The sequence below is a fragment of the Chelonoidis abingdonii genome, chromosome 2 (assembly GCF_003597395.2).
Source record: "Chelonoidis abingdonii isolate Lonesome George chromosome 2, CheloAbing_2.0, whole genome shotgun sequence".
Taxonomy (NCBI): domain Eukaryota; kingdom Metazoa; phylum Chordata; order Testudines; family Testudinidae; genus Chelonoidis; species Chelonoidis abingdonii.
In genome coordinates this window covers 291,139,881-291,155,275 of record NC_133770.1, presented here as the reverse complement: position 1 = coordinate 291,155,275, position 15,395 = coordinate 291,139,881, and the positions used below count along the sequence as shown (strand labels likewise).

General features: G+C 43.3%; 1 protein-coding gene across 1 annotated transcript in view; it reads left to right on the top strand.

Moving 5' to 3' along the window:
* COL22A1 (collagen type XXII alpha 1 chain) overlaps window positions 1-15,395 on the top strand; it is a 346,712-nt gene that overhangs the window by 115,807 nt on the left and 215,510 nt on the right. The window contains 1 exon segment of the mRNA XM_075062036.1: window positions 6,439-6,550. Coding sequence (XP_074918137.1) covers window positions 6,439-6,550 — 112 coding nt within the window.

The following is a 15,395-nucleotide window of genomic DNA, read 5'->3' as shown; positions in this document are numbered from 1 at the left end:
TTTCCTGGAAACCAACTGTAATTACATACTAACAAACCAAACACATTCATGTCTTCACCTGGGCTTGTCTGGCTGCTGGACCCATGCAATGAAAAGTGAAAGAAGGTATTCCCAGAGATAAATTAGGTTGGCCAGTGTGAATGGTTTTCATGTGACCTGCTTCATTATATCGTTACATGACAGGATTCCCGCTAACGTAATCCTGACGTGTCCATCATCCTGATAGCTCAGAACCAACAGAACTGAAAAGCATACACTCTAGTTCGAAAGAGTGCGCTCTTCATCCTTTCTCATATTAGCCTTACCCAAAGCCTATTGAAATTGTTGGGAGTCTTTCCACTGACATCAATGAGCTTTGGATCAGGTCTGTTATAAAACATAGTACTCCTGGAGCTCTCTGTGTAGCAGTGTTTCTCTACACCACAATCAATCAGATCCCATGAAGCTAGGCACCAAAATGTAGCTTTTCTCAAACACCCTCAATAGTCACTTATTGAAAACAGACAAGACAAATAAAAAATGCCATGCAAAAAACACTAGAGACTATGGCTATTGGTGCAGAATTCCTTGATTCTGCACTTTTGCTTTGTCTACCTGCAAAAAAAGCTACCCAATCTGCTACTCTTCTCTGGCTATATGCATACGGCTCCCTGTCTCCGTTACTCTGCCTGCATGCCCTCCACGCCAGAAAGAGAGGTTTTTTCCCAAACTGTCACATTAATATTGTGATATGTGTGTATGCTATAGCACCATCTATCCGACTTCTAAGGGAATTCACACCACCACAAATCTAATGGAATCCAAACCACACTTTTTAAACTATAGGAACTAATTAAAATTGGCGTCTACTATAAATAGTTCTGGTAAGATCAACCGGCACAAGCCTATCTGGCCTACAAAAACATCAAAGGAATAACTAACTCCTGTTTAATCTTGTTTCACTGGAGCAGGAAAGAAGCAGAAAGGTTAGTGGTATCAAGCCAAATGTCCATTATTCAGAAAATAGAGAGTGCCCTCAATGTAGAAAAGCCTTTTGTGACAAGGGAAAGAGTTGAATGTTAAAACTAACTTTGAATGTGGCTCAATATCCCACTAGCAACTGGCTGAAAACTGAGGGGTAAACAGATGAGAGAATGAATATGCTGAAAGAGATAAATAGAACAATACAGTAAATAGAATGGAGTGTTATGAATATGGGATCAAGTGATGAAATATGCTGCCTTGGAAACAATGTTGTGGTCTTATTTCCTGTTGTTACAGAAAGCTGGCTAGTCTATTAAAACAGCCCTTTCCTCTATAGTGTATGATTCTCTGGCTCCATCTCTTCTCCATTACCTGTTTGCTCATGACTTTGAATCCTCCTTTTCTTATACTGTCTCTTCACTCTCAGCTGCTCACTGTTTTTGCTTTCTCCTTATTTGTTCAGCACCATTCTCTCTCCATTTTTATCTGCTGGTGCTACAGATCTGCCTCTCCCCGTGTTTTGCTGATGCTTCAGGCAGATGTTCTAGAAGAACAGGCTTCAATGAAAAGAACAGGAGTACTTGTAGCACCTTAGAGTTTAACAAATTTATTTGAGTATAAGCTTTCGTGGGGTGCAGTCCACTTCTTCGGATGCATAGAATGGAATATATATTGAGGAGATATATATACACGTACAGAGAGCATGAAAAGTTGGGAGTTGTCTTAACGTAGGACCTGAGGAGAGAGTCCACATAGCCAGACAACCCTGATGTTATGGTGCCAATGCCTGAGATGGTGGGGCATCCAGGATTTCCAGGTTTATGGATCTTGGGTAGCAAATAGACTACCCCTGGTCGGGGTTCTATTTCATGCTCTCTGTATGTGTATATATATCTCCTCAATATATGTTCCATTCTACGTGTCCGAAGAAGTGGGCTGTAGCCCACGAAAGCTTATGCTCAGATAAATTTGTTAGTCTTTAAGGTGCCACAAGTGTGCGGATATAGACTAACACGGCTGCTACTCTGAAGGCTTCAGTGAATGAGCATCTCCACTTTAGAGAGAAGGAGATAAACAGGTCATCTTCTGGGCATACATTAGCGATAGGCCTCAGCCAAAATTCCTGATTCTCACATTCCCATATTTGCTGAGGCTGGAATTCAGATCAAAATCCAGACTTTCTAGCTGTAGTTTGGAGGTTGTTCTGCAATGGTAGGACCCCCTAATGTTTACTATGTGATGCAGCAGAAAAACCAGAACATTCAATTGACCCTAAACAAAAGGGAAACTGGCCCATCCAACTGCACCTTCCAACTGGAGGAAATGGTGCAAAGTAAACAATTAGTGTGAGTGGTGACTCCTGGTGGTACAAGTGAAGAATGTTTTAATATTATTACAAACTTATGGGCATCTAAGTTCCTGCCTCCTTGTACCATGGGCGGGGAGTCCTTGTACAAAGTATTGAGACTACAGGTCAGTAGCTTGCTTGATCCTTGTTTCTTGCCGTAGGGTGGGATTTTAAAAAGTGCTCAGCATGAGCATGACTCTCTCCCACTGAAGTCGTTGATAAAACTCCTTATGGCTTCAGTGGAAGTAGAGTTAGGTCAACTCGAAGCACATATGAAAACCCAACTGTAGTATGTATGGAAACAAGGGCAAGAGGCAATTGGTTAATAGCAAGAGGCTCCGTTAATGAATCCTAGTCTATAGTGCACTCCCAAGGCACTTAAATCCTCTGGCTTTTATTTAAGGAATTTAAATGTTAAAAACCTCCTTACAAGTTACTTGTAAATATCAGCAAATTGTTTTAAAAATGATTTATGCAAATTAGCTCTTTAAATATTTTGCAAGAAGTGCCCTTGATTTCCTCCCCCTGCCCCCACACACACTCAAAAGATGGCAACCCTAAATGGGGCCTATACTGTTTTGGGAGACAGTCAGAGAAGCTGCTGTTAGCAAAAAGTGCTGAATCAAACTGCTTAGCTGGATTTCTGAAAGTGGAGTTAATTAACTGTGTAAAGTTGCTGCTTTTTGCTGTCTTTTCTGAAGAGTTGAAATTCTAGTGAATAATATAACTTGTGAATTCTGAGTGTTTGTCTGTCCTCTCAATTTGACAATTACTCCAGATATAGAAGTTGCTTTTGACGCCAGAAAGACATGGGGAAACTGAGGTACTGATTGGACAAGCAAATTGTCTGTGCTCAACATAACAGGTCGCTTTGTGAAAGGGAATAGAATTTAGGAGTTCCTAGTTCCATGCTCAATCCCCTGGAACATAGTGCCTGAATATAAACTTTATTAAGAAAACCTCCTTCAAATAACTGGAGAAATCTATATTTGCTAATACTTGCATCTTCCTTGGTAGATTAATAGAGGTTCATTAGCAGAGAAACATTGCAGTTGAGCAATTCCAATCCTTCACACTCTGCAGGTGAAGGAAGATTGTGACTGTGGGCCATGATTTAGGGTACTGCAGGGCTACCTTTGGTCCTCAGACCACAGACTGGGCTCCTCAGTTGTAAAAGGAAGTGCTCTTGAATATTACAACTAGCACAACGTGAACGGTGCCCAGTGCCACAGTGTGGCTGCGTTCTTCCTGCAGTAACTGTCTGCATCTGGAGTAATGGGCTGCTTCCCATAAAGAGTTATTACTGCAAATGAAGAGACGTTGGACTGATTTGATCAGTAGAGCACCACCTAAGAAATTACTTTCCTAGTCCAGTTTGTCACTGTGAAACAGAGCCTTTCTTTCAGGTCATTGTTCTAATGTTATTGGTCTGACCAGGGTACACTGCTTTTCATGAGACTGAATCAGGTTAGATGTTTTCAGTAGTCTCGTGTTTTAGTGGGCATAATGAAGTGGGCTCCTGATGATCAAAGAGTGTTATCCATCTCATTAGCTGCCATATTTATAGCACTGCTGATTAAATGGCTCAGAGTCAGAAGCCATCCAGCTAACCATATCTGTGCTGATGGTGGGAAGCCACCAGCAGTGTATCCATGCACTATGCTGTGCAAGACGGAAGTATCCTTGCCTGTTCTACTTATCAAAAAGGTCAGAAAGCTAAGAGATGTGTCTGAGAATTGTATAATTCTCTTGCAGGACTTGGTTTGTGCCTGCTAAGAACAGCCCTACACTGCATGACTCATTCCTCTCCAGAGGAAGCTCAAGGAAGCCAGGAGACACTTGCTGGCTCTCAAGGGAAGTGCCATACTTCTCCATCCCTTAGCTGTGTACTCACCACTCTGGAGCCAGTTAATCCTGGTACTTTGTAGAGTGGACCAGAGAGTTGTAGCTTGAGCGGAGGTCTGACCCTACAGCCCCAAGCTGTCCCCTCTCTGTCTTTGCACTGGATCTAGAGCCAACAAAGGGATGGATTCATTCCAGAGTGCTTCCAGACACACAAAGTAAACAATCTGGGGCAGAAATTGAGAAAAAATATATTTTTCTTCTTCAGTTAAAAATTATCATAGATGTTACATGTACATGCACATTTTTCATTTGAAAATGTGATGGGTCTCTTTAAGGGGGCGTTATGTAGCAAATGGATGGGTTAGTTAAAAATAACCCCCTTAATACTTGCTATTCCGATCTTAAATTTACCAATTTATTAGTTGAAAACCATGATGGGAAACCACACAGCAAAGCCTCCTTAAAAAGCTTCATTCTTTTTGAAAGTTATACCCCACAGGATTTTTACTAATATGCTTTGAAGCATCATTAAAATATAATTTCAACTACGGTCGTCATGGTAAATGAACAAAGTATTTTTTGCTAAGCGAGATTGATTCTGTTTCAGTGTTTGTTCATTTCCTCGTTAAGTCTCCAAAATAAAAGTAATTTGCAATGCACCAATCTTTAGTGTGAATTTGTGAGATTCTGCTGTAATTTACCTGCATGCTGTATAATAACAAATTATCATGTTTAGGTTCTATTTGCAAAATAGCTTTAACAAGCTTGCTTATCTGTTTCATTGTACTATTTTATTAGCATAAGCAGCTCTGATCCTGCTCTCTTTTAGGGATTTCAGCAAGATGAAGTGATTGATTGAATATGACACTTCGTTTGCATTGACTGTAACAGTTTGAAAGCCATAAACAATCCCTCAAGATAAGGATGTTTGCTTGAGTTGTCAGGGAAAGATTAAAGCATGTTTGGCATCTGAGGGTAATGATGGAAATACTTAGGAGGAAGTTTTCATCACCATCACTTGTATCTACATAGCAGAGCTTTTCCTACATAGTTTGAAAAGTCTGGCAGCTGATGCTGAATTGGAATTGTGTAGCAGCTTTGGCAGTGATCCAACCTGCCCCTTCACAAATTAGCTTTTGTGGACAGCTAACAAGTTTCCTTGCCAATGAATGCGAGCCATTTCTCACAGACAACACTCGTGGTCCTTCCGCATGTCAGTATGTTTGGTGTAAATGAAAAATATGTGCTGCAGGGTGAAATGAGCTATCAGCAAGTTTGTATGGACAGGTCATGCTGGTTTTATATTATAGCCAGTAGGGAGCTTTCAAGTCCCTGGTTGTCTCTATTTGCTAAAATTTATAGAAGCAATCATGGCTGATGTCAGTATGTTAGAAGGTTTGTCAATAGAGTTGTCACCCGAGTAGTTATGGGATGAAACCATGAGGCCCTGGAAGTATCTTAGCTGCCTTTTTTAACCTCCTGATTGTCCAGTAGCAGAGTGGACAGGAGAGAAGGCTACTGAAAGTCAGGAAAATTCATGCAAGACAAAAGGATCAGCCACCTTGAAAAGGTGCTCCTCTCCCCAACAACAGACAGCATACTTTAGGTTTATATTTTGCTGTCTCCTGCTACCTATAGCTCTTTCCTGGACCTGGACTGCACACAATTTTTGTTTCGATTTAACTACATTGGTTTAAAAACTGATGTGGTTAAATTGGTAGAAACACCTAGCATGTGTGTATCATAATAAGCTGTTCCAATATAAGCCTGTCTAAATTGGTATAACTGCATCCACACAAAGGATTGCACCAATTTGTCTATGTTGGATTGGTTCTAAACTAGTTTAGTTATATTGGTACAGAAATCGTGTGGAGACAAGCTCTTGGACTAATTGCTCTACAGTAAAAGGCTTCCCTAGATTTTATCTGTGCTGTTTAGTTCTACCCCTTAACTGCGTGACTCTCATGGATTAGTTGAATCTCATCTACTCTTAGGCACTACGGGAATACAAATAATCATCATAAGTGCATGTAAAATGTCATTTTGATGTCTTTAAGGCACTTTGCAGTTTGATTTTTCTCTTCCTATGTATTTATCACTCTGATTTTGGAGTAATTTGACAGACTAAATCATGCTGGAATTATGCTCAAACTTCTCCAAGTCAGAATTGGCATCCATGGTTGAACATAGACACCAGACTACAGTCTGAATGCTTGCCCCATTATTCTGCTTTTTGAACAGTAGCCTGATCAGTCTTGTCTTTACCATCTACTTTGGGACAGGGTTTGACCTGGTGGATTTGTTCAGCGTGAAGGAAATTTTTGGAAGGAAAGAAAATGGAATTCAGAGTTCTTATGTACGGCTTGGAAGCTTCCCCGTTGTGCAGAAAACTGAGTAAGTTTCATGATCTTTTCACTTGAGCCTCTGATATGTGTGATTCAGTTCTTTTAAGTTAACCAGAGTCTTAGCGAATGTCCCGAGGCAGTGTATCTATAGGAAATGCATAAAGGAGTTTCTGCTGGCTTTGAGTTGTCCATTCAACTCTGCTGGCAATGCCCTGTCACAAGCCACCCTGGAGCTTAGATTCTAACCCCATTAATCACTCCTGTCTAAAATGAGCATTTGGTGGCACTTTCACCGAGGTGTGTGTTTGCTAACCGCAGGAGACTGATTCCCAGTGGATGTAGTTATCAGGCAGCTAATACAGTTTCTTAACCTCCTGAAAGAATGAACAGCAGTTAATCCTCTGTCAACATGGATTCAGTTCTCAGGGGGGTTTATAACATGAGGCTGCCTGCTGTGTCACAGTCCATCAAAATGGGCTCTCTTCAGCCTGTCATATCAGTTCTGCTAGCATTAGCCTTGAGAAGAACGAGTGCATAATTTCATTGAGTGCCTGTGGAGCAATGGATTGAATTGTCATTGTTAACTTTTTTTTTGCAGTAAATATCAATCTGATCATTTTAAACTTAATATTAAAAAATCAATATTAATTATTTTCCTTCTTTTGGACAAGAGTTATTTTTCCAATCTGTTTTGACTCTTCTCCTTGGCTCATTGCATATTGGAGATACTCTGGCCATTTACATTTATTTGATTTCATATGTTTGGTCCATCCTCAAACCAACCTGGATTGATTCCCTCTCTACCCTCTTCCCTATAAAAAAAAAAAAAAAAAAGGAAAAAGTGAAAATATGACTACAGGAAAAAAGTTAAAAGTCTGTAAATTATGTCAAGTCTCAGGGTAAGTGAATTTAGGAATGGGGATAAATTCAGTGTACTAAATAAACCTTGGTCACTATGTGAAATGTGTATATAATTGCTCTATGTATAAGGGGTCGAGACTAATTCTGTGTGACTCAGGAAGATGAGAAAGGGATCCAGAGCCTTTCCCTTCTGCTGTGGCTTGTTTGTTTAAATCCTGCCTAAATTTGTCATGGTCCAGATTCAGCAGTCACTTAAGTACTGGCTTAGCCTTAAGGACATGAGTAATCACAGCCTTCTTTATCAAAGCACTTAAGCACAGACATTAAGTCTGACTTCAGTAAGACTTAAGCAAGTCTTTTTTGTGTTCAAGTGGAGTGCCCCAAGGGTCGGTCCTGGGGCCGGTTTGGTTCAATATCTTCATTAATAATATGGAGGATGGCGTGGATTACATCCTCAGCAAGTTTGCAGATGACACTAAACTGGGAGGAGTGGAAGATACACTGGAGGGTAGGGATAGGATACAGAGGGACCTAGACAAATTAGAGGATTGGACCAAAAGAAATCCGATGAGATTCAACAAGGACAAGTGCAGAATCCTACACTTAGGATGGAAGAATCCCATTTACTGTTACAGACTAGGAACCGCGTGGCTAGGCAGCAGTTCTGCAGAAAAGGACCTAGGGGTTACAGTGGACGAGAAGCAGGATATGAGTCGGCAGTGTGCTCTTGTTGCCAAGAAGGCTAATGGCATTTTGGGCTGTATTAGATGGGACATTGACAGCAGATCGAGGGGCATGATCATTACCCTCTATTCAACACTGATCAGTCCTCATCTGGAGTATTGTGTCCAGATTTGGGCCACACGTTACAAGAAGGATGTGAAAAAATTGGAAAGAGTCCAGCAGAGGGCAATAAAAATGATTAGGGGCTTCGAGCACATGATTTATGAGAAGAGGCTGAGGGAACTGGGATTGTTCAGTCTGCAGAAGAGGAGAATGAGGAGGGATTTGTTAGCTGCTTTCAACTATCTGAAAGGGGTTCCAAAGAGGATGGATCTAGACTGTTCTCAGTGGTACCTGATAACAGAACAAGGAGTAAAGGTCTCAAGTTGCAGTGGAGGAGGTTTAGGTTGGATATTAGGAAAAACATTTTCACTGGGAGGGTGGTGAAGCACTGGAATGGGTTACCTAGGGAGGTGGTGGAATCTCCTTCCTTAGAGGTTTTTAAGATCAGGCTTGACAAAGCCCTGGCTGGGATGATTTAGTTGGGAATTGGTCCTGCTTTGAGCAGGGGGTTGGACTAGATGACCTCCTGAGGTCCCTTCCAACCCTGATATTCTATGATTCTATGTGCCTAAGGGCTATGCTTAGGGCCCTACCAAATTCATGGTCCATTTTGGTCAATTTCATGGTCATAGGATTTTAAAAATAAAAAAAAATTCATGATTTCAGCTATTTAAATCTGAAATTTCATGGTGTTGTAGGAGTTGTGAGCGGGGGTGTCACAAGATTATTGAGGGGTGAGTTGTGGTACTGATAGCCTTACTTCTGTGCTGCTGCTGGCGGCGGCGCTGCCTTCAGAACTGGGCAGCTGGAGAGGGCGACTTCTGGCTAGGAGCCCAGCTCTGAAGGCATCGGTGCTGCCGGCAGCGCTGCCTTCAGAACTGGGCAGCTAGAGAGGGTGGCTTCTGGCTGGAAGCCCAGCTCTGGAGGCATCGGCGCTGCCAGCAGCAGCACAGAAGTAAGGATGTCATGGTACGGTATTGCCATCCATACTTCTGCGCTGCTGCCTGCAGAGCTGGGCCCTCTGTCAGCAGCCACCGCTCTGCAGCAGCACGGAAGTAAAGGTGGCATGGTATGGTATTGCCACCTTTAATTCTTGCTGGTGGGACACTGCCGTCAGAGGTGGGCAACACCGCTGTCCAGCTGCCCAGCTGCCCAGCTCTGAAAGCAGCACAAAAGTAAGTGTGACAATACCATGACCCCCCCTACATAACCTTGCAATCTCCATGAAGAGTGTGATTCAGCTAGAAAGTCACTTCCCTGAATCTGACTTGATGTTGCTGTGCTGAGAAGAATTTGCATATCTCTTTGCCAATCATGTTTAGAACGATGGGTGCAAATACATCTGTGCTGCTTTAACTTGGTCTCATCCCTTGTTGTGCAGAGGTTTCTGGTGGTACTGCGAATAGCCTTTGCCCAGGATCCCTTCTCTTGTAGCTTGTGAAAGCCAGCGGTGAAGCACTTTATTATTAGATGGGAGTTCTCACTTAGGACACACTAGAAGAGGGCAGAGTGCCATCCCTACTGAAACGTGCTGAGGTTTGGCTTGTGCTGGAGCAAGTGTATGTCAACTTTGATTTTCTGTTGAACTATTGGCCAGTCTTGAACCTCCCCCTGTCTGGGGAACATGTTCTGGAAGTTAGTTGCCAAGCTACTGTGGAGTTATCTGGACAGGGTAAGCTTTCTGTCTTTCTCAATCTGGTTTCAGACTCCAGGATAAGGCTGAGATATTCTAGCATTGGCCACTAACACAAAACCCTAAGGCAGAGAGGATAACACGAGGGCAGTGTGACTGATGTGTATGATGCACGACTGAACGATGGATTCAGGGCATCGATCTTAGATCTGTCACTTAGCTGTGTTCAGTGGCTATTCATCATGTAGTAATCCTGATCTGGGTGTGTAGACTAGCTAAGGAGGACAGGACTTCACTGAAGTGAATCCATTCATTATTTTGAGGTAGGTATTAATAAGCTTTGAGGACCCTTCTAGAGGCATCCAGGACTCATTGCAATTTTTGCTCCAGGAAGCCATTAGAACTATTTAGCAGGTGTTGTTACCCACATACATGTCACTGTCTTATCAAATCACAGGGTCCAATTTCTTTCCTCAATAACAAACTGTTAAGGGGAGATTTTTAGTCAAGAGTGACAGACACCAAAAATTGCCCGAAGGTTAAAAGCATGAAAACTATTTGCATCTGAGCATTTTCAGGCATAGCATTGCAGTGGCAATCTCTGTGGTGAACTCTGTCTTCGTGCTCTCTTGTTGTTTAGCTGAGATGACAGATTAGCTGGAATAAAGTTAATTAAAGCAGAATAGTGATGAGACTGATAGACATTTCCTGCTGGGTGAAGAAACTGCTGTAGGCGCTTGCTTGTTCCCTGCCTGCCAGCGACAGGATTCAGGAGCACCCATTGACATCAGTGGGAGCTGCTGGGGAATCAACAGTGTTGAAAATCATGCCCCTTAATTAGGTATCTAAATCTTGATTTTAGTGGGTAGTAGGCAACACTGTCACCCTGTGCCTGAAATTGTGGCCATCTAATGGCCATTCAGTGGCTTATGTAAAATGAATTGGTGTTCTCAGGCCAGTTCCTAGTAGCCATTTGTCCACATCACAGCTCCAACTACAACATTTCACACGGGTCATCACCCTTGTGGACAATGGGGCTAATCCAAATCCCACTAAAGTTCTTTCCATTGACTTTAACAGGCTTTGGATCAGGGCATGTTTACCAGCCATTGACTGGGCAAAGGACTAGCATTACATTCTGAGCCGTAGAAGTGGTCCTTCCAGCATAGGCTAGGGGCTCACTGGCATTGCAACTTGGGGCATTCTTGCATTGCTTCCTCTCATGCTGTGTCATTTTGTTTAACATAGCTGCAGTGTTGTTCTCCCTAGGACTGTTTGTATTGAAACAGGTTTTTTTTTTATAAATTACTAAATTTCCCATTGTAAACTCTCAAAAAAAGGAAATTAGAAAAGAGCCTGCTGACTTTCATCCTTCTTCTGTATTTTAACTAGCAAGCCCCTGCGGTTTGGAAGGAAAACAAATTCAATTTCCAGGAAGTTTTAGTATATTCCGTTTTTGTATTCAGCAGCCTAAGGTATGGTGGGTTTCAGGGAGATTCCCATGAGAACATCACTCAAGGAAAATGAAATCACATATACCTACATAAAACCAGGAACTGAAATTAGGAATAGCATTAAAACAAAGTCTCCTTCCTCCAAATAGTTAGTAGTAGTGTTAAGCAATTCATGATAGCTTCTCGTAATTAGATACTAAGTAATTAATTTACTGAGTAATATATTTAAATGGTTTTAGTTTCCATTTGGGAAAAATAAAGTTATACGTGAGAATTTTGTGCTCGGAAAAGGTGCCAGACTGGTGGCCCTGGAGAGTGAAATCCTCTTCATCTGCAGAAGTAGGGCCCCAGTTCAGCAAAGTACTTGTACTTCTGTACTTGAGCACTTGCTGAAAGTTAAGCAGGTGCTAAGTGCCTTGCTGAACTGAGTCCTAGGATGCAGGGTGGGCAAAAGCAGTGCAAACTTTCCTCAGTGCCTCAAACATAATCTGTATGGACCACCTCTAAGGCCGACAGGGTATTTCAGTCTCCATGGCTCATTCAGTCACTGGCCTCTTCGATTAGAATTGCAGTAGTAGCTTTTGTGAAATGGACAGCTGCTCCCTGAGAACGAACCTGATAAAGGGGGAAATCGTGCCCTGCAGATCCTTGCATAAATTTTCCTGCACCCTATGCTATCTCTGTGGCACTGTCTCCCTGGATGCTACAGAAAGCACTCAATGGGCCCTGGGATCCATATGGGACAGAGAAGAAGAGAGAGGTCAGGACAGCACAACTTCTTCCTTCCAACCCTGCAGAGATTTTGAAGAAAGACAGTTCAACCTGGAGCTGCAGTTTTATTGTCTTTCTCCCAAAACACCCTCCGCAGCGAGCCCCTCCTTTTAAGTGGACTGTTCATAGGAAGATCTAGCTGCTGGGGACTTGAAACCTTGGCAACTGTGTGTGTGGTGGGGGGACATGTCAGGCCACAGAGCCCACAAGTCAGTCAAGGGCCCCTTCACAGATGGCTCTGGCCTCTTGCTGATTTCCCAGGAGATCAACCGGGTTATTGAGTGAGCCCCACAGCCTCTTCCGCAGGGGAGCAAGCCCCATTTCCCCATCTTCACAGGTTTCTCATGGAGATTTCCTCCCCAAGAGCCTTATTCCACAGGTTTTGTGGCCAGAAGGTACAATCTGGCCCTGGTGATGACCATGTTGTAGATAATAGGGAAGTAGAATGATACCCACCAGCCTCAGTTCAGATAGATGGCTGAATGGCCATCAAGTGTGAGTGAATATTAGCCATTGCTGGGCTGGGCTGGAATTGATTCATTGGCTCAATGACCCAAATATTCAGTGACCTACAAGTCTGGGTTTACAGGTGTTTCCTTCATGTTTCAGTGTTTTCTTTAACTTTTGTCAACTAATTTCCAAAATATCTTAAATGTCAGTAATTCTATGCAAACAATGCACCTTTGTTACATTTGGTGTCAGGAATGAAAGCTGGCTAGTGTTTCTCTTTGTGGTGTGATGGCTGTGGGTGGAGGATTTGGTGTTCTTATGGCAAATGAAAGGTGATGAGAAATTGAGGAGGAGCCAGGACGTCCTCTGAATCATAGAATATCAGGGTTGGAAGGGACCTCAGCAGGTCATCTAGTCCAGCCCGCTGCTCAAAGCAGGACTAATCCCCAGACAGATTTTTACCCTAGTTCCCTAAATGGCCCCCTCAAGGGTTGAGCTCATAACTGTGGGTTTAGCAGGCCAATGCTCAAACCACTGAGCTATCCCTCCCCCCTAAATGTGTGTTCTCATTTTTTGTATGTCAAGGTTGCGATTCACCTGAGCTTGAATTTGGGTTAATTAACCTTTAAGCTAACCTGCTACACTAGGGATTTCTCCCAACTTGAAACTTTACAGAGAGCTCTTCTGTGACCATTTGTGTTCTCAGAATTATAAACTTAGCAATCAACAACAAGCTCCTTGCAGATACCAGGCAACCTGTAAAGCAGGCTTTCAGGTGCTCTGTAGGATGGATCATGAGCTCATTTCAGCTTCAGGTAAAGGCAGGGAAATAAAACATTTCTGGGGACTGCACTCACAGTACTTGGATTCCCAAATATCCAACTGAGTCACTGGATGGTCATCAATGTTTTTAGCAGAGAAATAAATGAAAACTCATCAACAGAGCGCTTGTTAGTTATGAGGTATTGCATTTCCACAAAAGACACAGGGGCAAAGAACTTCAGCTCCAGCTTTTGTCATGCCTTCTGAGCAACAGAAGTGTCTTTACATTTGCTTTTGGCACAAAGGCTGTGTCTGCCAGGAAATTTCAGCCTGTTCTTCAGAGCCTTAAAAAATCCGCTGAGGCTGAGGGGGACTGGTAACAGGTTATTATAGCTTTTCCCCACTTTAAATCCATGTGATCCACTGTTCAGTAGCATCTATGTAATGAGTCAGTGGTTTCAGTCCAGTTCCTAGCACAGAGGTTTCCACAGAGCCAAACAAGCAGTCCTAGTAGAGAGTCCAAGAATGGACACATCCAGTAGTGTAATCAAGGGTAAACATGCATAAACGGAATTTTTCCACTTCTCATTTGGGGAATACGGAGTTTAGGTTAAGTTCATTTACCTACTACCCCACTGGAGACTTCCAAGTTTGAGTGGAAGCACTTGGGCCAAACACGTGAGCCCAACACTCAGAAACAAGCTAAACTTTAAGCACATCTCATTCAACAAAGCCTTAAGACCTGTTGATTTTAATGGGACTTGCATCCATACTTATAATGAAGCTTAAATGCTTTGCTGAATCAGGGCCTTGGTAGGGGCCAGTAAGAGAGATGCTCCTGCCAATGCTATGCCCGTCCTGTGGGTAAATACAAGGGACTTCTCCCCAGGGCTGCAAATGTTATCATTTGCCAGCACTAAGTTAACTGAGACAATGTGTTGGTCTGCTTGGCTTTCATTATATGTACTGGATGGGAAGAGTAGTCAGAGCAGTAGCTAATGGGTCTCTCTGCACTAGAACTCAAAAGTCAGAGTGCCAGGGAGTTGGGAGGTGAAAAGCTGTCTCCTATAACAGACTTGAGCTAACTCACTTCCTGCTGTGTTTCCAGGGAGCGGGGTTAGAGAGGACAGCAGGCAGAACAGGAGCTTGGGGCACCAGAAAGTGCCCAGGGCATGGAGCAAGGAGATATAGGGTAGGGAGCCCAAGTGGTTGGTAACAAAGGGGGATTTTGAAGCTGAGCAGAGAGAGGGGGAGACAACAGCAGGAGAGAGAGAGGAATGTCTACGCTGCCAAAAAACCCAACAAACAAACAAATTAAATGAACCCATGGCAGCAAGTCCTAGAGTCCAGGTCATCTGACTTGGGCTTGCAGGGCTTGTATTGCAGGACTAAAAATAGCAGTGTAGATGTTCCGACTCAGCCTGGAACTTGGGCTCTGAGACCAACCAACCTTCCCTCCCTGGGTTTCAAAGCCCAAGCTCCAGCCATTGGAGAAGGAACATCTGCACTGCTATTTCTAGCCCTGTAGCATGAGCCCCGCAAGTCAGTTGACCTGGGCTCTGAGACTCACTGACTTTTTTTTTTTTTTTTTTTTTGCAGTGTAGACATACCCAGAGAGGATCAGGGACAAGACAGGAGGGGGATGGACCAGTAGAGTAGCAAAGGGTGCCATTGATGCCCTTGGAAGAAGAGTCAGGAAGATAGGCAGGTGAGGAGAGGGAATGGAAGCACAGATGGTAATTGGCAGCATTTCAGGAGCTTAGATATCGGAGGCACTCCCAAAGCCAGCACTCCAGCAAGGATGGGGGGGTTCATGGCCAAGCACCAGCTGGGTTGACTTCTCTCCTGAAACGAATGGAGACCTTGTGGTTTTTGGCTCATTATTCTGAAAGCTTCGTTAGGGAATGGGGTGGTGGTGGAGGGAAGGCCAATTGAATCTGTCAGCAATTTAAAAGGGCCCTGTTTCCCTCTTCAGAGAATCACACAAAACCCATGAACAAAGCAGACAGTCGTGCGACAGGCAGTTCACACAAATTACGTGCCAAAGTTACATGAGGCCCTGCTGCGTCCCCATTGGCAGGGCTGATGTGACTGACCTGGCTGTCCCTCACCAGAACTCCTCTGCACTGCTTCTGTGGCTTTTTGTTGCCACTTCCATGCCAGATTTATTCTCCCCT